A 22470-nucleotide genomic window follows, 5' to 3' on the forward strand; every position below is an offset into this window, starting at 1 on the left:
TCCTAGGTGCCTGGCTGTGCTCCTTGCATCACCCCATGATGGGTCCTAAGATGCTTTCAGGGAGCCTCCCGAGTGCTAAGGAACCCTGCTTGCAGTCCCACCCTAGTAACTGAGTAAGCTCTATTTGCACATGGTGGGGTGCCAGACAGGTCACATTGACCAGCCTCTTTCTGGCCTCTTGTGACCACATCACACATTGACTGGGGAATCTCTCCCCACCAAGCCCCTTGTCAGAACTACTACCAGGGATATGTCACTTTCCTCTCCTTTATCTTCCCCTGGGAGGGGTGGCTGATCAGCACTGACCTCCCACCAGGCAGGTGGAAGAGGGAGGGGGAGAGGGCTTCAGTATTTGGTGCTTTGTAACCCTAGGAAGCACCTTCTAGAATTCTCTCTTAGTGCCAACACTTTGTCCTGTTTTCCCCAAGGCTGTCTGTGCACCTTGGGGACAAGGCCTGTGTCTAGACACCTTTGTGCCTTTAGTGTTAGTTGAATGCATAAATGGTTCGCCAGGCCTCTGTGTGCATCTCCTGATCTGTCTACCAGTCCTCTGGGCCCCTGACCCTACAGCCGTCACTGGAAAGCCCTTAGCTTTTCATTATGCTCACAGCTGGCAGCTGAAGAGAACAGATCCCTGGCAACCTTACTCCTTGTTGGGTCAGTAGAGATACCCTTCCCACCACCTACCTTGTGCAAGCCATTGACCAATATGGACTTCAATGGCCTAATAGGGGGGAAAAAACCAGGATAATTACATTGAATACTTATATATTCTGAAGGCAGGTGGTTGGACCAGATTGTGAATTGAGGCTCTTCTCTGCTATCATAATTTTGGTTTCTCGAAACTAGGATTGGATATTCTTTTAGAGACCCCTATACTACATGCAAAATGTACCATTAAGTACCAGACTCTGTAAGCTATATCATCTCATTTAAACCTCCCAGCAGCCCTGAGGTTAATCTCCATTTCATAGTTGTGGAAACTGAGGCTCACCCAACATCACCAAATGGCAGAGCTGGGATCACAACCCAGGCTTGCTGGCTCTGGAGCTCATGCTTGCCTTAGTCTCCTGCCCGCTTAGAAGGTCTTTTATTATTGCCTTCAGCCCCGTCTTTCCAAGGTCTGATTGCTCCCCTGGAACAGTGAGTTCACACGGCCAGTCCAGGGAAGCCAGAACCTCCACGCCGTGGCAGCTGCTGAGCAGGTGTCTCGAGGTCCCAGAGGGCAAGGTCCCCTGGGGGACATGCAGAGAGAAGCCAGAGGGCACGTGGGCAGGAAGAGGCGAGAGCCTTGGGAAGGACAGGGACAGGGCTGATGGCTGTGAGCCTCCTGCACGAAAGAGAGGAGAAAGCCCACCCAGCCGTCTTCATCTGTGTTCAGCTGTCTGCCTCTGGCCCCCTGTTTGTCTGTGTTCATCCCTCTGACTCTCTCTTGTTCTCTCTCTAGGTTTCTTTCTCTTTTTGCTTCTCGTGCTCCTCTCTCTCTTCTCTCTCTCTGTCTCTCAGCATGGGAGTATTAGACTCGTCACCTCACACAACAGCCTCTCTGTTCAAGGTGCCTTTGAGAAGGCCAGGAAGAGACACATCCAGGAAGAGCACACCACAGGGCCTACCAAACCCCAGTGTCGAATCAATCAGAAGCACAGACGTCCCCCCAGGACTCCCCGTCCTGCACGCCGCTTCCTCCTCCCTCCCCAGGGGCCCTCCCCAGCACTCCTGAGAGCTGCAGTGCCTGTTAGAGTGCGGACTCCCTGCCCCCACCCCAGGGACCAATTCCCCAGGCCTGAGATGGAGCCCAGGCTCTTGCATTTTTAACCAGCACCCCAGGGACTGAGCCGCAGCTTGTGGGGGTTCCAACCCCACCTCCCGGGTCCTCTGCCTGCTTCCACACTTGATGTGTTCTCGGCCTCCCGGCATGTGCCAGGCATCACATGCAAACACCGTATGGCCAGCGAAGCCCAATACCTGTAGGAGGCCGCCTCGGCATCTGTGTGTGGCTGCTGGTAGCTACACCCCTGTGCTCGGGCGGTCAAGGCCATCTGGCTCCCGGTCCACTCATCCTCCTCTTGGAGCTCCACTGGGGACCTGCACTTACTGCCAGAGCACACCTCTGTGGTCTCCGCCCAGGGGAGAGGAAAACAAAGGTAGAAATGGTAGCCCAGGCTGCGCCTTGACCCCAGACCTCACACCCTTTCAAGGTCTTGCTCTCATGAAGGGTCAGATTCCATAGTCGTGTCCATTGCGCTGAAAACTGGGATTTTGTTCCATGGTCGTGTCCATTGCGCTGAAAACCGGGATTTTGTTCATTATGGGCTCCATCTGCCAGCCCCGCTAGTCCCGGGCAGGACTCTGGAAGAACAGGGCTGGGGGCTGAGCTGGCCAAAAACCATGCCGAGACCACGGCTCCCGTGGTCTTTTCTGAAATTTCACAAGGCCAGTTCCCCAGTGACTGGTCCTGCCCCTCCCTTATCACTTTGCAGTTGTGTCTCAAGCAAGCTCTGGTCTTCATGGCAGGGCCTGTGTTGGAGGCCTTGGGTGTGTCAGTGGAGGGATGGCGTGGTTAGGTTTTCCATGGAAATGAACTCTTCCTCCCAGGCCCCAGGCTGGGTTGGCTGTGCTCTGAGAGCAGTGAGTCGGTCATTCCTCCTGCAGCAGGATGGCATAAGGGGATAAGATGCCAACGGTGGGACATACCTGTCCATGGGAGATTTAACATCCAGGTCTCTCAGCAGAGCAAATGAGCTTTCCCTCCGTCAAGTGGGGAAAAGTCTTCCATTCAGCAATAACTTTTCAAGCACATCCATATGGTGGGCGCCATGCTAGGGGCCGAGAGAGTGAGGCACAGTTCCTGCCTTACGATCCCCAGCCAGTACAGCAGCTCAGAAACCTTACTGTGCCTAAAAGTCACCTGGAATAGGGAATAAAGATGCAGATTCCAGGGAATTAATTCCCTGGTGGTCCAGTGCTTAGGACTTGGCACTTTCACTGCCGGGGCCCGGGCTCAATCTCTGGTTAGAGAACTCAGATCCTGGAAGCTGCACAGCGTGGCCAAAAAAAAAAAAGATGCAGATTCCTGAGCCCTGGCCCTAGACTTCCTGATTCAGTAGATCTAAGTAGAATTCGGGGATGTGCATTTAATAAGCACACCTCCCCTTCTGGTGGGGGAGCTCTGTGGGCCACAGACAGAGAACCACTAATCTAGTGGATGCAGGAGAGCAGCCCAAGTCATGAGTGGGTGATGGAGCTCCTTCCTTGTCAGATCCAAGGAGCAGCACCCTCTCTGGAGCCCACCCAAGCTTCCCCCATGGGGAATTTCAGGAGAAACTGGGGGCTGAGCAGAGCCTATATCCAGCCATCCCTTCTAAGCTCAAGGGTTTTGCCTTCAGGAAGGGAGCTGCTGAATTGGGCTCTGGTGTGGGCATGCCTGGGTGCAGGCCTTAGCTCCCGGGTTCTGACTCTGTCACGCTCACCTGGATCCTCCCCAGGCTCTCTGGAACCACTCTCTTCAGCTCCTTGGCTGACTATTGCCCATCCATTCAGCCTTGGGATGGCAGACTCAGAGTTCAGTCCTGGACCCTACTTTTTTTTCCTTCTGTATTTTACCCTAAGATGGTGCATTCATTTGTTAGGGCTGCCAAACCAAAGTTCCACAAACTGGATCACTTAAACAATGGTAATTTATTTCCTCACAGTCCTGGAAGCCACAAGTCCAAGGACAAGGTGTTGGCAGGGTTGTTTCTCCTGAGATCTCTCTCCTTGGCCTGTGGATGGTCATCTACCGTGTCTTCACTTGGTCTTCTCTCTCTGCATGTCTGTACACAGCGTAGGGAGGGATGGTTGGGTGGGTTCCTAATTCTGCCAGTAACTCTCTAGCTTTAAGTAAACTATTTAACTCTAAGAGCTTCAGTTTTCTCGTATATAAAGTGGTTAAAGAAAAAAAGTTCTTGGGCTTCCCTGGTGGCGCAGTGGTTGAGAGTCCGCCTGCCGGTGCAGGGGACACGGGTTCGTGCCCCGGTCCAGGAAGGTCCCACGTGCCGTGGAGCGGCTGGGCCCGTGAACCGTGGCCGCTGGGCCTGCACGTCCGGAGCCTGTGCTCCGCAACGGGAGAGGCCACAGCAGTGAGAGGTCTGCGTACCGCAAAAAAAAAAACAAAACAAACAAAAAAAAAAAAAACAAAAAAATTCTTACTATGCAGGGTTATTGTGCAAATGATTTAAGGCAATGTTATAAGTTTCCTAGTCAGCCCCTGGTATATAGCAGGTGATGCATATAGCAGTTACTATAGGATTATATGTAGAGGCCATACCTCTCCAAACATCATAATATCATGCCTCCAGGAAGTTCTTGTGTGTGCGTCTGTGGGTCTGTGCGTACATCTCCATGAGCCCATGCCTGTGATTCCTTTTATGGGCAGATGGAGGCGGGTTCCCTCCGAGCTCCCCACTCATGCCTTCTCTCCCTTCAGGTTGAAGTTAAACAGTAAGAGGAACCAGCTGGTGAGAGAGCTTGAGGAAGCCACCCGGCAGGTAGCAGCTCTGCACTGCCAGCTGAAAAGGTGAGTAGTAGGCAGTGGGGTGAGCGCTCCCCTGGGCACGGCCATATGCAGGCGTCCCGAGGCAGCCCAGCCCAGCTTCTGCCCTTCACGTGTCCTCCGTGGCCTGAGCGTGCCCGTTTAGAAGCACAGCAGGCAGACGGATGATCTGGGGGACTCGCTCTGGGTCTGGTGTGGCTGGGGGCAGGGCCCTTCACCTCCCCAGACCGCAGCCTCCTTGGTCCTCTGACAACACAACAGAACGCCCCAGTTGGGTGCTAGTGTGTCTTGTTCAGGTCTCTCCAGCCCACTCGCACAACGCAGAGAGGGTAGGCCTCAGGCTGGGGCCTCGGTGGGCAACGTGGCTGGAATTTTATCACAACATCCTGTTTTCATCAAATATTTTTAACAGTCGACAATGCTTTTCAAATTACACTTAGGGTATAACGTTTCCTTTTTCAGAAAGCTATATTAATGTGTAAAAAGTGAGTTGAGTTAAAGGAAAATATTAAGCAGCATTATTGGGGGTTGGATTCAGATATGGAGAAATATGAAAATGGAATGCCGCTGGTGGAGGTTTGAGAAACAGAGATATTGAGGAGAAAGTGGACTTTTAAGGCAGCTGGCTTGGGTTCGAATCCCAGCTCTGCCAGCTCGTGATTATGTGGCCTTCTCGGGATATCCTCTTTAGTGAAATGGGGATGCGCGGTCCGCCCTGGAGACTGTCAAGAGGGTCTGATGAGATGTTGCATTCTCAGCGCACGTGGTGCTTTTCGGGGGAAGTTCGGGGCGGCCCACCCACTCTGTGTCCTCGCCCTCCCTCCCCTGCCCCAGCCTCTCTGGCAGCATGCAGAGCCTGTCCTCGGGCAGCAGCCCCGGATCCCTCACGTCCAGCCGGGGCTCCCTGGCCGCCTCTAGCCTGGACTCCTCCACCTCAGCCAGCTTCACCGACCTCTACTATGACCCCTTCGAACAGCTGGACTCGGAACTACAGAGCAAGGTGGAATTCCTGCTCCTGGAGGGGGCCACGGGCTTCCGGCCCTCGGGCTGCATCACCACCATCCACGAGGACGAGGTGGCCAAGACCCAGAAGGCAGAGGGGGGCGGCCGCCTGCAGGCCCTGCGCTCCTTGTCCGGCACCCCGAAGTCCATGAGCTCCCTGTCCCCCCGTTCCTCGCTCTCTTCCCCGTCCCCGCCCTGCTCCCCTCTCATCGCCGACCCCCTCCTGGCTGGAGACGCCTTCCTGAGCAACCTAGAGTTTGAAGACCCCGAGCTGAGTGCCACTCTTTGCGAACTGAGCCTTGGCAACAGCACCCGGGAGAGGTACCGGCTGGAGGAACCCGGAACAGAGGGCCAGCCTCTGGGCCAAGGTACAGGGCACCACATCCGGAGGGCGGGAGCCTCCGGGAGCGAGGAGGGCGGGAACTGTCCTCGGGTCCGAGTTCCAGACCCCAGTGATAATTATGGGCGGTGTGGTTTGGGGTTTTTTTTAAATTAATTAATTAATTTTACTTTTGGCCGCGTTGAGTCTACGTTGCTGCTCGCAGGCTTTCTCTAATTGCAGTGAGCGGGGGCTACTCTTTGTTGTGGTGCCTGGGCTTCTCATTGCAGTGGCTTCTCTTGTGGCGGAGCACGGGCTCTAGGCGCGCGGGCCCCAGTAGTTGTGGCGTGCGGCCTCAGTAGTTGTGGCTTGTGGGCTCTAGAGCGCAGGCCCAGTAGTTGTGGCACACGGGCTTAGTTGCTCCGCGGCATGTGGGATGTTCCCCGACCAGGGCTCAAACCCGTGTCCCCTGCATTGGCAGGCGGATTCTTAACCACTGCGCCACCAGGGAAGCCCCTGTGGGCAACATTTACTGACTGCTTTTCTATGTGCCAGATCTTTACATGGTATATTGATTTATTTATTCATTCAGTAGGTATTTATTATGTGTTTACTATGGTCTAGGTCTTGAGCGAAGGGTTTTCCATGGTGGGTTCATTCATGCAACAGATATTAAGTACCTCCTGAAACTAAATGCCAGGTCCTGTGCTAATGGGTGTACATGGATTCATTCTTTCTTTCATTCAACTGATATGCCATGTGGGTTAGTCACAAGGATACAGCGTGGAGGACAGACAAGGTCCCGGTTCTCGTGAAGCCTCCATGCAAATGAAGGCACAGACAATAACTGTACAAGCAGACCAATAAAAGCGCTAGGAAGAAAATAAAACAGGGCAGGGCTTCCCTGGTGGCGCCGTGGTTGAGAGTCCGCCTGCCGATGCAGGGGGTGCGGTTTCGTGCCCCGGTCTGGGAAGATCCCACGTGCCGCGGAGCGGCTGGGCCCGTGAGCCATGGCCGCTGAGTCTGCGCGTCCGGAGCCTGTGCTCCGCAACGGGAGAGGGGGCCGCAGCAGTGAGAGGCCCGCGTACCGCAAAATAAATAAATAAATAAAACAGGGCACGTGATGGAGCCTTTCAGGTTGGGTTAGGGCTGCCAGTTCAGACTGGGTGGTGAAAGAAGGCAACACTTGCACGGAGCCTGGAGCGGTGAGAGGGAGCCAGCCTTGGGAGAAGCAAGAGCAAAGTCTCTGAGGCTGGAGCCAGAGGCTGCAAGAGGGGCCAGAGGGAGGAGATCACTAACAAGGCAGGGTACTGGGCAGGGTACTGGGCAGAGTACTGGGCAGGGTACTGGGCAGAGTACTGGGCAGAGTACGGGTTGTGTAAGGTAAGGAGTTTACGTTTTACCCTCATTGCAGCAAGGATCCGTGTGACTCTTTGAAGCCAGGGAATGATATGACTCCCATTCTTCATGGGGTCAGAAAAGAGCATTATGGTGTGGACTGAGATTCAGGTCGGAAGCTGTCATCATCAGCTTCAGGTCGGATGCTGATGATGACAGCTAAGATTTATTACAAGAAAAATCTTTATCTTTAGCAGCAACCACATAATAAATTATAATGGTTAAAATTTATTGGGGTGCATTATGTGGTGAGCAATGTGCTTTATATGATGAAATAGGTTACTTCCATTATACCCATTTCACAGATGAGGAAACAGAGGTTCAGAGAGGTGCTTCCCCAGCAGGTGGGGAAGCAGGGATTGGAATCTGGGCTTTTCTGACCCCAGAGCCCAATCTCTGTATCATCATGCTCCCCTTAGGACATGAGGCAGCTCTGTGTATTCATTCCTAAGACACTCCTGGTGCTCGCTGATGCCATCATGCCTATGGTATGAAGGTCAGGACTGAGCAGGGTGATTTCTCAAGTTCATGTGTGCAAGATAACAGGCACCGTTAGGCATACTTACTCACATAAGCCTCACAACACCACTCTGAGGTGGGGGCTATTATTATCCTCCTCTTACAGACTGAAAGGAATGAGACTCAGCAAGGTTAAGTGACTTGTCCAAGGTCATTGTCACTGCTGTGAAGCGGTAGAGTCAGGACTGGCTCTAGGACCACCTGCCCAGAACCCACAATGAGCCATGTGCCAGCTCTGTCGGCAAAGGGCTCCTGGTCCTGGCTCCTGTGAGGCCAGCTAGAAGCTCAACCCACTTCAGCCATCAGCTCCAGGAATGGGTGGGAGGGCAGCCGCTGCACCCAGAGCTATCAATTCCTTCGTGTGCAAGGGCCAGTGGGAGCAAGGGGGGAACGACGAGATTTCCCAGTTAATTAAAGGCTTTGCTGGGTGCGTGCCAGCCGCTTCCTTAGAAGAGGAGCTGAGAGATCCCTGGGGCTCCCTCACCAGGAAGGGAGTCTTGCCGAGTGCCTTCAAACAAAAATAAAAACAGGCTTCCTACTGCAGCCGGTGGCAAGCTTCAGAAAATTGTTCCCTGGAGAGGAGGGGTGTGCAGGTGGTACCCCTAACAAGGCTCAAGAAGCGTTCCCGGCGCTCCCTGTCAAAAGGCTGCGATAAGCTGGCTCGGGGATGCTGGGACCCCAACTGAGTGCAGGGAGCGACCCCCATCCCCCCGCCTCCCGCCACGACGTTCGTGCAGCTTGGGGGCCAGAGCCCGCTCGCGTCTCAGGTCTGCGTTTCTTCATGCCACCTCCAGAAGCGTTCCCCGCTGCCAGCTGATGCCAGGCTGAGCCCAGACACTAAGCAGGTTATGCGATTAGTGCCACTGTTCAGTCAGCAGACAAATTAATCTCCTTAAGTGGTTTAGTGAAGGGTGGAGAGCGGTGGGTCTGAAGGCAGGAGGTCTCCAGGGCTGCAGCAGCAGATGTGGGACACAGGCTGGGAAAGCCGCGCCCACATGGCCCCTTGGCTTCTCCCAGGCTCACTGTCACCATCCCCACCCCCAGCCCCTTCTCCAGTCTGCCCACCCCCCTCCCATGTGCCTGGCACACAGGGAAGTGCTGGCCGTGAGGTTGAAGCCCCTGAATCTGTCCTTCCCCTGCTGCGCGTGGAGGTCAGGAGCTGTCCTATTCATCTTAGTAGCTCTGAACTTAGCAATGGACCTGGCACACCGTCAGCGCCCATTACTTGGGGAAGGAAGGAATGTGCAGTGTGTGCTGAAAGCTTGGGCCTGAGCCCCGGGTAGAGACTTCTGAGGGCCTCTGTCAACGGCAGGGGAGATGGGCTGAGTTAGGAATGGAATGGGATAGGCGAGTAGGACAGCCAGTACTTACGTCCTTCCCTTCCTCCTCCTCTTGCCCCTCCCAAGGGGGTCCGGGGGCTGTTATTTTGCCCCAGGTGTGTAGGGATCGATCTAGAAGGCATCGCTGTAGTGATGGGAGTGATAGTCGTAGTAGCTAAGGATGGTGGTACTGACTTTTCTAGAGCACTTCCCCTGCACCAGTCTCTGTACTAAGGACTTCCCTTTATCATCGCATCCAGTCTTCCCAACAGCCCTGCAAGGCAGGTATTATTATCCCCATTTTACAGATGAGGAATGCAGGGCCGAGAGGGAGTACATCAGTGTCCCACTGTCATGAAGCAGCATGTGGCAGAACTGCGATTTGAACCCAGGTGGTTTGGCTCTGGAGTCAGAGACGTTAAACACAGAATCACATGCTACCCTTTCCTTCACCGCAAAAAAAAAGGCAGGACCTTGCTGTCAGGTTCAGAGGTGGCTGGACTTGGGTGGGACCATGTTAGGACAGTGGGGGGGATCAAAAGATGTACTGTGACCGACAGTATCCTGATTTCTAAACCCCGCCTTGCCATCCTTCCTTTTTTCCTCTCTTCTCCCAGCTGCGAATAAGGCTCAGGGGTGCGACCTGAAAGTGGCCTGTGTCTCAGCTGCGGTGTCGGATGAATCCGTGGCCGGGGACAGTGGTGTGTATGAGGCTTCCGTGCAGAGGTGGGTCCCTGAGTCTTGGGAGCTCTGAGTACGCGAGGCCCAGGCCTCCTCGGGTGTGTGCGAGGGACCCCCAGGCGGCTGGTGCTGAAGAAGACCTGCTACTCCTCCCGGGGCTGGAGAGGCCTCACGTGTGGGGGATTTGCTATTTCCGCAACTGCCATTAAGGGTATATGGCTAGAGGAGCAAGTGTTAGAGAAAGCGCAGCTGCTGCTTCAAGAGAGGGAGCCGGGGTAGCTGTGGGCAGGCAGGGTCCACAGGGAGGCTGAGCAGACCCAAACCTTCCTCCTTGAGGACCCAGCTTCTCCCTCCCAGAGAGAACCCTGTCTCTGGAAAATGCCTCTGGCCCCTGGTCGCTACAGGGAAGCCTGACCCTCTTTCTTTCCTGCGTTGCTTTCCAGACTGGGTGCCTCAGAAGCCGCTGCTTTTGACAGTGACGAGTCAGAAGTAGTGGGTGCAACCCGGGTTCAGATTGCCCTGAAGTAAGTGGCAGGGAGGGCGGGACAGTGGGGGGTGGTCTGTGCAGGGTCTCCTCCTGGCCTGCAGCATCTCCAGCATTTACCCTCACAGCTGCCCAGCGAGGCAGGCAGAACCAGCGGGACCTGCTGACAGCTGTGGGCTCCTAACTAAAGCGGGTGGGGTGGGGCGGGGGGGTCTCTTTCCATGCCTCCCAGTTCCCCATTTCACAAAAGAGGAAAAACAAGGTTTGAAGACCTTGTAACTTGCCCGGATTCACTGAGCTGGCCGGTGGCAGAGCCAGGCAGGGACCAAGACCTCCTGCCTTTTGGTCTGTTTGGTCGTTGTTGCCACGGCTTTTGTCTTATCATCTCACCTAGACCGAAGTCAACCCCTGGGGGCTGCAGCCCAGATTTATTGTTTTCTCTTGATGCAGGTTGGCCCCAGTATCTTTTAAAATAGGAATTAACTGCCAGTGTTTAAATGTCAGGAAATTTTATACAACCTCTGGCTTCTCGTTAAAAATTCAGACCGACAGCTCTGGACCTGCATCCCTGCATGGCAGCAAACACTGGGCCTGTGCTCTCCAGCTCACCACAGTCCCCAGAGCAGCCAGCAGCCGCATCTGTGATTATTGAGGGAGAGAGAGATAAATGTGTTACTAACAGGTGCTCCATATGCCCCCTTTTCATTTCAGGTATGATGAGAAGAATAAGCAGTTTGCAATATTAATCATCCAGCTGAGCAACCTTTCTGCTCTGTTGCTGCAGCAAGACCAGAAAGTGTGAGTGTGTAGCTGATGGGCTGTATATTACCCTCTCCCGCTCTGCGCCCATCCCAGGGGACACTCTCCTGCTCTGTTCTGCTCCAACAACAGGCCTCGTAAACCTCTGTGGGTATTTAGTGCACATGACCGTGATGCACAGTGTCAGTGCCGTGAACGTGGATGCAGGCAGGGCAGCAAACACACTCACTCTAAAGAGGAGCGCCCCAGACAGCTTCAGACCTTCCACATATGCGTCCTGAGCCCCTACCAGGTGCCAGCACTAGGGAAGGGGTGGCGAGCAAACCTCTGCCCTTGTAAACTTGTAGCCTGATGAAGAGGACAGTCACGGCCTCTTTTATCTGCTCTAAGCTCGACTCTTCCACGCAGAAAGAGCCGGGCCTGCCTTTCCGAAGAGCCGGCTCCCATCACTGTGCTTCGTTTGGCAGGTTGTGATGGGTGTTACCTTACAGTTGATGATACAGCAAAGACCTGCACACTCTGCCTCCCAGCTGGGTCCTATGCAGACCGGGTTTATGTTTCATTGAGCTCGTCTGCCTACATGTTCCTTCTTTGCTAGACCCTAGGCCTTGAGGGCAGCAGCAGGATCTTATATTTCTGTGGCCTGCACCCAGCCAGCGTCTGGGGTGTGACACGTGGGAAGGAGGAAAGCAGGCCGGAAAACAGGCAAAACAGAAGGAAGACAAGATTGATTGGACAGTGGACTTGTGTGCAGTTTTCGCTGTTACAAACAGGGCCGGGATGAATAACCTTCTCTGTAACTCGTTGGTACTTGTGCAGCAGTATCTGTGCCTGGAAGCCAGCTGTCTGGGTCAAAGGGTGAATGCATATGTACTTTTGTTAGGATTGTCACCTTCCCCGCCGCCCGAGTTGTGGCATTTTGCCCTCCTACCAGCGGTTGTATGAGTATTCCTCAGTGTTAACAAGCAGCCTCTCAGATCCTTCTGTTCACAGCAGTTTGCACACCGTTGGCCTCAGGCTCCACAAGCTTTGAGGGCCTTGTGATTGGGGGATTCAGTAGAAGGAAAAGCAGCACATTGTCCTTGGGGCCCTTATGCATCCCTCATGAATTAACTGCATAACTACTGGAGAAATTACAAACTCCTGTCCGCTGTTGTTTCCTTGGGGATTTGCAGCCACCGTTTAGCCTAACACCTGAGCCCCAGACCCAGGCTGACCTGACCCAGGCTCTCCTGTGTTCTGTCCCTCTAGGAACATTCGCGTGGCTATCCTTCCCTGCTCCGAGAGTACCACCTGCCTGTTCCGGACCCGGCCTCTGGACGCCTCGGACACCCTGGTGTTCAATGAGGTGTTCTGGGTGTCCATGTCCTACCCAGCCCTTCACCAGAAGACCTTAAGAGTCGACGTCTGCGCCACCGACAGGAGCCATCTGGAGGCGTGCCTGGTGAGGACTGTGTCTGTCTACCTGTGCAGCCTTCTGTCCTTCTGGGAATTGGTCCACCTTGCACTTCAGGAAGAAGGCTTGGAGAAACACAGCTTGTGCTATCAGCCCAGCCTTTCTTGGGTTCTAGGCAGGGGCTCTTCCACAGATGAACAGCGTTGTTCCCAGACTTATTGAGAGAAGGGGAAGGGGGAGCGGGGAGCTCCTTTTTCTGCCGTGGAATTGCAGCGCCACATCCCTTGTGCCTGAGGCTGAGTCACCAGCCTTCCCCACTGTGTGGCCTGAGACTCTTTAATTCTGTCTGTTTCCTTATCTGTAAAGCCAGCTAACACTGGCTACCTCTCAGGTGGTTCTCTGAGGGTTAAATGAAGCACTAAAGCAGTGCCTCTCGAACTTTCACGTGCACACAGGTTACCTGCGGCTCTGGTTAAAATGCACATTCTGATTCAGCAAGTCTGGGTAGGCAGGCAGCAAGATTCTGCATTTCTGTCAAGCTCCCAGGTGATGCCAGTACCGCTGGTCCCCGTAGCAAGGATGTAAAGCAAAGTGTCTGCACACACTAGGTCTCACGGGAAATCAGTTCCCATCCCTTTCCTGCTTGGCTAGGGCTCATAACAGCGTCTTTGCCGTTTATGTTGTTGTTACTGCTCACAGTGATGCAATAGCTTGTGTCAACTGGATGCAATTTATATGCTGGGCTCTGAGCTAAGCTCCTTACGTGTATTATCTCTGTTGATCCTCACTACAATCTTATAAAATAGGTAACTGTTACACCAGTGAGGAAACCGAGGCACAAAGAATTTGCCCAAGGTCACACAGTCAGGAAGTGGCAGGAACAGAGTTAGAACCCAGGCAGGTCCACCTATATCAGACCCTGGATGTTTTCTGGGTGCCAGCACAGTGCTCCCTGGAGCCCCCAGGTGGGATGGTGACTGCAGGGTTTGGCAGGCAGGGTGGGTGCTGCTGAAGGATGGAGCGGAAAGCTTTTCCAAATCCAGGCTCCAGGGAGTTCCCTGGTGGCCAGTGGTTAGGATTCCGGGCTTTCACTGCTGTGGCCTGGGTTCAATCCCTGGTTGGGGAACTGAGAAAACCCACAAGCTGCACAGTGCAGCCCCCAAAAAAGCACATATCTATGTGTGTGTGTATATATATATATACCTAGATAGATAGATAGATAGATAGATACAGACACACACACACACATGTGTGTGTATATATAAAAGGATAGGGCTTCCCTGGTGGCACAGTGGTTGAGAGTCCGCCTGCGGATGCAAGGGACACGAGTTCGTGCCCCGGTCCGGGAGGATCCTACATGCCACGGAGCAGCTGGGCCCGTGAGCCAGGTCCGCTCAGCCTGTGCGTCCGGAGCCTGTGCGTCCGGAGCCTGTGCTCCACTACGGGAGAGGCCACAACAGTGAGAGGCCCGCGTACCGCAAAAAAAAAAGTTGGTTTCCAAAGTGTTTTCAGATGAAAGTCCAATTGATTCACCCTCTGGTAGCTCTCAAGTTCATTTTGTTCTTCTTGGCTACCTTTCTTGTCACTCATGGATTACTGTAATAGTCCTTTGCCTCCAGGTCTGCTCTCCCTTTTGGTCCATCCTCTACATTGTAGGCAGTCATCTTTCCTTTAAAACATAGCAATCTGTTTTATGACACACCTCTGCTCAGTGATAATCAAGATATTCAGTGGTGCCTTCAGTGATTCTTATAACCTATAGGATAGAGTCTATATGTATACCCTTTAATGTAGCCCTTCACCATGTGCACCCAAACCAGCTCACTACCCCTTTTTTGGTCACATAGTCTCCTCTTAAGCTCCAACACACTCAGCTACTAAGCCTTCTCAGGATATGCACAGACTGGTCTAGTCGTTCTGACTTTACAAGTGTTTGGCTCTGCCATGTTTGAAAAAAAAAAAAAAAAAAAAAAGGTAGAATTTTAATTTATTTATTATTTTATTTATTTATTTATTTATTTTTGGCTGAGTTGGGTCTCTGTTGCTGCACGCGGGCTTTCTCCAGTTGCAGCGAGCGGGGGCTACTCTTCGTTGTGGCGCACGGGCTTCTCATTGCGGTGGCTTCTCTTGCTGCGGAGCACGGGCTCTGGGCGCTCGGGCTTCAGTAGTTGTGGCACGCAGGCTCAGTAGTTGTGGCTCGCGGGCTCTAGAGCGCAGGCTCCGTAGTGGTGCTGCACGGGCTTAGTTGCTCCACGGCATGTGGGATCTTCCCGGACCAGGGCTCAAAACCGTGCCCCCTGCACTGGCAGGCAGATTCTTAACCGCTATGCCTCTAGGGAAGCCCCAAGGATAGAATTTTTAAAATAAAAATGAATAAACAAATCCAGGCTCCTCCAGTGAAGCGTTTCCTTAGCCCCGAGCATTCCTAAATGAGAAGAGACTCAGTCCTTTTTCTTCTCCTAATTGGATGCCTTTTATTCCTCCTTCCTAATTGACGGCTGGCCATTGCTGGTTGCCATGGCAGCAGCCAAAGCGCTCATCCCGCCGTGGCTTGTCTCCATCCATGGCCAACGGGAAGCCTCTGTTCCCGTGTGCTGTGGGGACGTGAGTGTTAGGCTGTTGTGTATTGGTGGCTGGAGGAGGAAAGGAAGTGAGACAAGAGGAGGAAGGGCCATAGGCTCCCAAGCACAGTCTCCCCGCACTGCTGGGTTTGTGGAATCCCTGGTCTGTTTTGAGCCATTTAACCAGCCGGGCAAGGACAATAGTACCCATCCTGAGTAGTGTCTGCGTGTCTAGTACTGGGCTAAGAACTTTGTGTGCAGTAGCTCATTTAATCCTCACGACAGCCCTGGGAAGCAATATTAGGATTATCTCCATCTGACAAATAAGGGATCAAGGCCCAGAAAGGCTAATTAACCGGCTCAGATCATCTAGCGAGTAGGTGGAGAAGTCTGGATTTGAACAAGGATTCCAGCATCTTGACGTGTCATCATCACACTATCCTACTGGATTATGGGTTTGGATGAATACTGCCTTCCCCAATATCGTGGGCAACAGTTCCACCAAATGCGTTAGGGTGGCATCGCGGGAATCACAGGCTTTCCAGCCGGGTCCTGGTTGCTCAAGCCCTGACTGTGCACGTTCTGTGAAGGCCGGCCCCTGCCCAGGCCCCACTCATATCCCATGTCTCATCACAACCACCCCCTTGCCCCTTCCTCACTTTGCCATCCCCACTTGGCAAAAACCCAGCCCCATCAAAGTGAACCCTCCCCTCCTCTCCACCCGCGCAATTGGAGCAAAACGCACACACCACTGCCCTGCGGTGTCATTTTAAAATCGTGGTCACGAACCTCCCGAGAGCCCTCTTGCTGCCCAGCGTTTATACTGTGTCTCCCTGGGCCACTTACTGTCCTGCTTGTCTCAGTGACAAATTCTTATCCTCTCCTCTCTCCTTGCCCTTACACCCCCTCCACTGAGGCCCTCCCTTCACACCCAGTTCTGGAAGAGGAGGAGGAACCCCACAGCTGCCACGCCGCCTCTACCTGGCCTCGTGGGCTCTGCTGTTCTTCCCGGAGCTAAGGATGGGCCCTCGCCACTCCCATCTAGGGCCATCCTCTCTCAAGGGCGTCACGCCAACCGTGATTACTCTTTTGCTCTCTCCTGTGTCTCCAGTTTTCCCTCCTTACTGGATCTGGCCTGTCAGTATGCCAACGTCCTGTTATTTCTCCCCTGCTTTAAAAAAAATTTTTTTAACCCCATTTCTTCCTCCAGTTACTACATTATTTTTTTCCTTTGCTCTCTAGCAATGCGTGGAAGAGGTGTGTGTGTTCTCTCTGAATCTCAGTCCATGTGGGCCTTTGCCCTCATCGTTCCACCAGACATGTGCTCATCAGGGACCTCCTTGTTGCTAAATCCGGTGGCCGGCTCGCCATCCTTGTCCCTCTTGGCCTGCCTACAGCGTTTGGCACAGTTGCTCACTCCGTCTTCCTCAGCATCCTTTGCCCTGACTTGGCTTCCCAGACCGCTCTCTCTCCTGGCCTTTTTCCCCCATCACTGGCCTTCTCTGTCTGTCTCCTTTGCAGATTCTTACTCGTTTCCCTGATCTCTCTCTGTTTGAAGGCCCCAGAGCTCAGGCCTTGCTCCTCCCCCCTTTTCTACTTGGCGTGCACTGCTTCGGTGATCTCGTCCTATCCCCTGGCTTCAAACACCATCCCGTGTGATGCCACCAGCCTGGGCCTTCCCACTCATCTCGGCGTTGTATGTCCGCTGCCGGAATCCACATCTCCTCTTGCATGTCCAGTAGCCATCACCAGTGATGTGTCCACAAGCACGCCCCTGAGCTTTCCTCCCATGTCTTCACTATCTCAGCTGAAGGCAACCCCATTCTTCCACTGCCCAAGCCAGAGACATCAGGGTCATCCTGGACCCCATTCTTCCTCTCATACCCCACCTCCAATCCTTCAGGAGATCCCCAGATTCCAACCACTTCTCTCCGTGCTCCTGACCAACTACCACCTCTCGCCCAATGCTTGCAGAATCCCCCACTGGATCCCCCTGTTTCTGTTCTTGCTGCCCTTCGTCTCCTTTCAACACGGTAGCCAGGGGCATCCTGTTAAATTGCAGATGACTGCATATGCCACGCCTCTCCTTGAAGCCTTAGGATGGCTGGCGTCTGTCTCCACCCAGAGTCAACACCTGGGCCTTTTATCCCCAAAACTCTTCTTCCAGCCTCCTTTTACCCCTTGAATACACCCGCACGTCCCCTTCCCCAGCACTTCGCACGGCTGTCCTCTCTAACCGGAATTCTCTTCTCCCAGATATTGACGGGCAAATCTCACTCCCTCGCCGCATTCTGATCTTAACCCGAATGTCACCTTCTCTGTGACGACTTCCTTCCACCCTATTTAAAACCACATTGCCCCCCTCCACTCTCTTACCCCCCTCCTCTCCACTTTCCCTGTATTATTTTCTCTGCAGCACTTTACATCACCTGGTATTTCTCTATATCATAGGTATTAGGGTACATGTTATTTTCACATTTGATCATCTGTGAAATCAAGATGCAGTGTATACTAGATGGCAGGTCATAGTCTAATTGGCAACTATTTTTCTTTCTTAGTGGCACACGAAATAATAATACACCTTATAATCGATGGCATCTTAGACTCTATGAGACACAATACAGAAGGTACTTATTGATTATCTGATTCCCCCAGACTGGAATAGAAGCTCATGAGAGCAGGGATTTTTCTCTGCCTTAAATCCTTCCATATCCACAACACCCAGAACAGTGCCCGGCACACAGAGGCTACTTGGAAAATGGGTGTGTGTTGAATAAACGAATGAACAAATGCATGAATGCCATCAGAGTGCATCCAGTTTACTGAGGTAGATCATTCACGCCTATGAGCCAGCCTAAAATTGACTGTTATCTTGTTGGAATTCATATAGCCTGGAGAACTCTCTACATCACTACCTAGAGATCTTCCTTATTTTTTGTACATAGCTGTGTAATATTCCACCCTATAGATATATTACAGTTTATGCCTCCAGTCCCCTGTTTCTGGAGCTTTGAGTTGTTTTCCTTGACATCAGTCCTGGTCATGATGTTTTCTGACCCTGACACCAAAAGCAAAAATCAACAAGTGGACCTACCTCAGACAAAAGCTTCTGCACAGCCAAGGAAATCAGCAACAAAATGAAAAGGCAACCTACTGAATGGGAGAAAATATTTGCAAATCATGTATCTGATAAATATCTAAAGAACCCGTACAACTCAATGAAAGAATAAGTTAGTGAACAAGTGAGTTATTGGAAAATGATCAGCACCTAGCCATTTCTTCCTCCCAGGAAGCTTCTGTCTCACCTGGAGTGGTGTTTTGCATACTGCCCCCAGAATACCTTGTCACCCCCTGGTTGTGCTTTTTTTCCCATTCTCCACAGGGAGGCGCCCAGATCAGCCTGGCTGAGGTCTGCCGGTCCGGGGAGCGGTCGACTCGCTGGTACAACCTCCTGAGCTACAAATACTTGAAGAAACAGAGCAGGGAGCCCAGACCAGTGGGAGCCATGGCCCCCATGCCAGGACCTGAAAGCACGGTGAGCTGGGCCACAGCTTTGCACCCTTCTCCTGCACATGCTGCCCCTGGCTGGATGGAAGGAAAAGCCTCTCCCTGAATTGGAGATGGCTGGACATCAGAGGTGGAGTAATTATCAGAAGAAACTGAGCCTGGGAGACATTAAATAATTTCCTCAAGTCACACAGGCTTCCTCACCATAGACACCATTCAGTATGAAGACTCTTCCTCTAGGAAGCCTTCCCTGAATACAGCCCCCAAGCTAGCTTTGCCACCATGCCTCTGTTCTCAAACATCCAGTAATTATCTCTCTCATAGTCCTTCCCAGATTGTTTTGTTACTGATGGTTTATGGGATGGTCTCCCTGACTACACCATGCTCTCCTTACAGCCGGAGACCTATAATTCCGTCTCACCCAAACGCTAAACTTGGCTATCTTCCAGACTCCGTCTATACATGCAGAGGTTATTCTCCAGAGAACTGCCAGTTAGGAGAACTGAGGACTGTATTTCCAATTTATGTGACTCTACAGCAAGACGCTTACCCACTCTGGTCTTGTTTTACCCTCCGTTCACTGGGAGGGTGACACACTCTGATTCCTGCCGGGTGGGGCTATGCCCATGGTGTACAGATGGACCCATCAGCCTTTGTCTCTGCAGGATGCCGTGTCTGCTTTGCTGGAACAGACAGCCGTGGAGCTGGAGAAGAGGCAGGAGGGAAGGAGCAGCGCACAGACCCTGGAAGACAGCTGGTAAGTGAGGGTGTCCCTGGGAACTGACCTGGCTTGGACCTGGGCCCAAGGATGAGATCCCCAAATACCAGGGCAACCAACAGAAGTGTTCCTCTGTGGAAACGGAGAACCTCTCTCCCCATGGGTTCTCTATAGGCAAAAAGGCAGTATATAGTCTGGTACAGAAGTTCCCAAAATCCCTTCCCAGTTTGTCATTTTGTGTTCCAGGAATTACTCATGCTAGTTCACATCTAATATTAGTGTTTGTCTTGATGAACTTACATTTATTCTGGTTAAAAAAAAAATTCTTAGGAAGCTTTATATTACTAGAAGTGGAAATAAGTATAATTTGTCATAAATTGAAGATTCCTCAGTAAGGAATTGCAGTTCACTGCTAGAAACAGAGAGCAGAAATAATGGGCTTAAACAAGGTAGAAGTTTACTTCTTTGTTGCTTAAAAAGAAGACTGGAAAAAGGCATTCCAGGGCATGTCTGTCAGCCCCACGAGGTTAATGGGAACCCAGGCCCTTTCTCTCATTCCACTTTGCTGGCCTTATGTGTGACCTCCATCATCAAGGCTGCTAAGCGCAGAATGGCTGTGGAGTCACCAGCCATCAGGCAGGCATCCGGAAAGAGGAAAGACAACAGAGTCTTCCTGCGTGCCTTGTAACCAAGGAGCATTCCTGAAAGTCCCACCCAGCAATTTCTACTTGCTTCTCATTGGCCAGGCTTAGCTACTTGGCCTACCTAACTGCAAGGGAGACTGGGAAATGAGGTCTCTTAGTTGGCACAATATTCAGGATTCTGTTACTAAGGAAGAAAGTAGGAATGGATATTGAGTAGGCCGTGAGCCAAGTCTGCCTCAGAAGGTAACTGTGGAAGATTAAGTGTAATGAAAATACAACAAGAGTATTCAAGTGTAGCTGGGTATATTGCTTGCCAAGGTTCTGAGACTAAGGCCTCCTCTCCCGTTGTTAAAAAGGAAGGTCAGGGCTTCCCTGGTGGCGCAGTGGTTGAGGGTCCGCCTGCCGACGCGGGGGACACGGGTTCGTGCCCCGGTCCAGGAGGATCCCACGTGCCGCGGAGCGGCCGGGCCCGTGAGCCATGGCCGCTGAGCCTGCGCGTCCGGAGCCTGTGCTCCACAACGGGAGAGGCCACAGCAGTGAGAGTAGGGACTGCTACAGTTCCCCTCGACAGTTGCCCTGGGCCACCACAGTGTGTCTCTGTGCTCTATATTCTGTTATAGACATTTGGCAGTAACGTATCTCTCTCAGGCTGAGGAAGATGTGGATGATAGATACAGTCAGTTCTTCTATAGTGTGACGTGTGTTCTTGAAATTACAGCACGATTGCAAAGTCGTGTAATAAGAACCGGCCAGGCTTTTGGGGAAAATGGGTGAAGAGTATGGCACTTAAAGTATTAAAAAACGTTTGGGCGGACACCGTAAAAAAAAAAAAAAAAAAAAAAAAAAAGGAAGGTCAGTCAGTGTTCAGCAACGTTAAAGACATGCTACTGCCCAAGAGAGACTTCCTCCTTGATGTAAACAGGTCTGAAGGAGGAGTGAACAGGACACAGCTTTCTCACTGTGTGATCAGTGTTCTTTAGTCCCTTGTTTACCCACAGAAGGGTCTTATGACACACTTTAGGAAACAGTGATGTAGACTAGGGCTCAAATCCTAGCTTCATCATTTTCTGTGTAACCTTAGGCAAAGCATTGTTTTTGTTTGTTTGTTTGTTTGTTTTGCGGTACGAGGGCCTCTCACTGTTGTGGCCTCTCCCGTTGCGGAGCACAGGCTCCGGACGCGCAGGCTCAGCGGCCACGGCTCACGGGCCCAGCCGCTCCGCGTCATGTGGGATCCTCCCGGACCGGGGCACGAACCCGCGTCCCCCGCATCGGCAGGCGGACTCTCAACCACTGCGCCACCAGGGAAGCCCCGGCAAAGCGTTTTTAATCTTCGTATTGCAACATAATGTACATACAGAAAGGTTGACTTAAGTGTACAGCTCAGTGAATTTTCGGAAACACAACTACCCGTGAATCCAGTGCCCAAATCGAGAAGCAGAGCGTCACCGGCTCTCCGGAAGCCCACACGTGCTTCCTCCCAGTCCCTGCCCTCCCCCTCAAGAGCACCCACTCTTAGGCAAGTCGTTCTGACCTTGTCTGATCCTCAGCTGAAAAGTGGGGATATCACGCCGACTGTGTGGGGTTATCAGAAGGCACTGAAGGAAGAGCCACTGATGAAGTGAAAGCGCAAAGCTCGTAGTAGGCACGCAAGAAACAGCAGAGATCCTTAGCAGTAAAGCGACGAGCAGCACGGGTAACTACCAGCTGGAAATGAGCACAGCCTAGGAACCTTGCCATCTGGAGGAAGTGTGTGTAGTTGTACTTAAGTGCATGTGCTCTGAATCCAGACAGATGTGAATTTGGAGTCTCACTCATCCAACTCCCTGTGGTAGATTCTAGGGCTGGGTGAGGCCTGAGCATCAGTAAGTTTAAAAACTTCCTGGGTAATTCTTAGCTGAAGCCTGGGCTGAGAACCAGGCTCTAACCCTGGTTTCCCTCTCTGTGAAATATAGATTTAAGAAATAGCCACTACACATGGGGAATTTTGTAGACCCAAAAAATTCCGCATGCTGAGCACTTAACACAGACCCTTACTCACAGGAAGCGCTCAGTGACTCTTCTGTTACAGCCCTAGATTACATGTTTGGTCTCACACGAAGTCTTTCCTTAGTATCTTTTACCCCGGGGGTGAGCAGGTGTTTTCTGGAAAGGGCCAGATAGAAAATGTCTGCTTCGTGGGCCGTACAGACTCTGTTATATCCACTCAACTCTGCCATCGTAGTGTGAAAGCAGCCATAGACGGTACCTACACCGACCACCGTGATTCTGTCATTGAAGCTTCATTTACAGACACTGAAATTTGAATTTCACATCATTTGCACACACCATGAAATCTCACTCTCTTTTTGATTTTTTTTTCAGCCATTTAAAAATATAAAAAACATTCATAGCTTGGACCTTGCACTGTCCAAAAACAGGCAGTGGGCTGAATTTGGCCCACAGGCTGGCGCCTCTCCTCTCTTCCTCCATGGGGTAAAGAATAGGACAAGGTTCCTGAATTTTTGTATGTTCGTACATTTTAGGATTCTCTCTAAATGGTCTCAGTTTCTCTCTTTCCTTCTCTGTCCCACTCCATCTGTGTCTCCCCGCCTCCTTCCCCTTCCCTCCCTCCCCACCTCCTTCTCTCTCCCCC

The 22470-nt window shown here is 52.2% G+C and overlaps 1 protein-coding gene across 1 annotated transcript in view; it reads left to right on the plus strand.

Moving 5' to 3' along the window:
• The window catches only part of WWC1 (WW and C2 domain containing 1), a 151037-nt gene that overhangs the window by 110990 nt on the left and 17577 nt on the right, over positions 1–22470 (plus strand). The window contains exons 10-17 of the mRNA XM_007447821.1: positions 4466–4555; positions 5366–5901; positions 9706–9814; positions 10213–10293; positions 10965–11051; positions 12264–12456; positions 18352–18504; positions 19142–19233. Coding sequence (XP_007447883.1) covers positions 4466–4555; positions 5366–5901; positions 9706–9814; positions 10213–10293; positions 10965–11051; positions 12264–12456; positions 18352–18504; positions 19142–19233 — 1341 coding nt within the window. The remainder of the gene's footprint in view (positions 1–4465; positions 4556–5365; positions 5902–9705; positions 9815–10212; positions 10294–10964; positions 11052–12263; positions 12457–18351; positions 18505–19141; positions 19234–22470) is intronic.

Source organism: Lipotes vexillifer, unplaced genomic scaffold, assembly GCF_000442215.2.
Source record: "Lipotes vexillifer unplaced genomic scaffold, Lipotes_vexillifer_v1.1 scaffold370, whole genome shotgun sequence".
NCBI classification, from domain to species: Eukaryota; Metazoa; Chordata; class Mammalia; order Artiodactyla; family Lipotidae; genus Lipotes; species Lipotes vexillifer.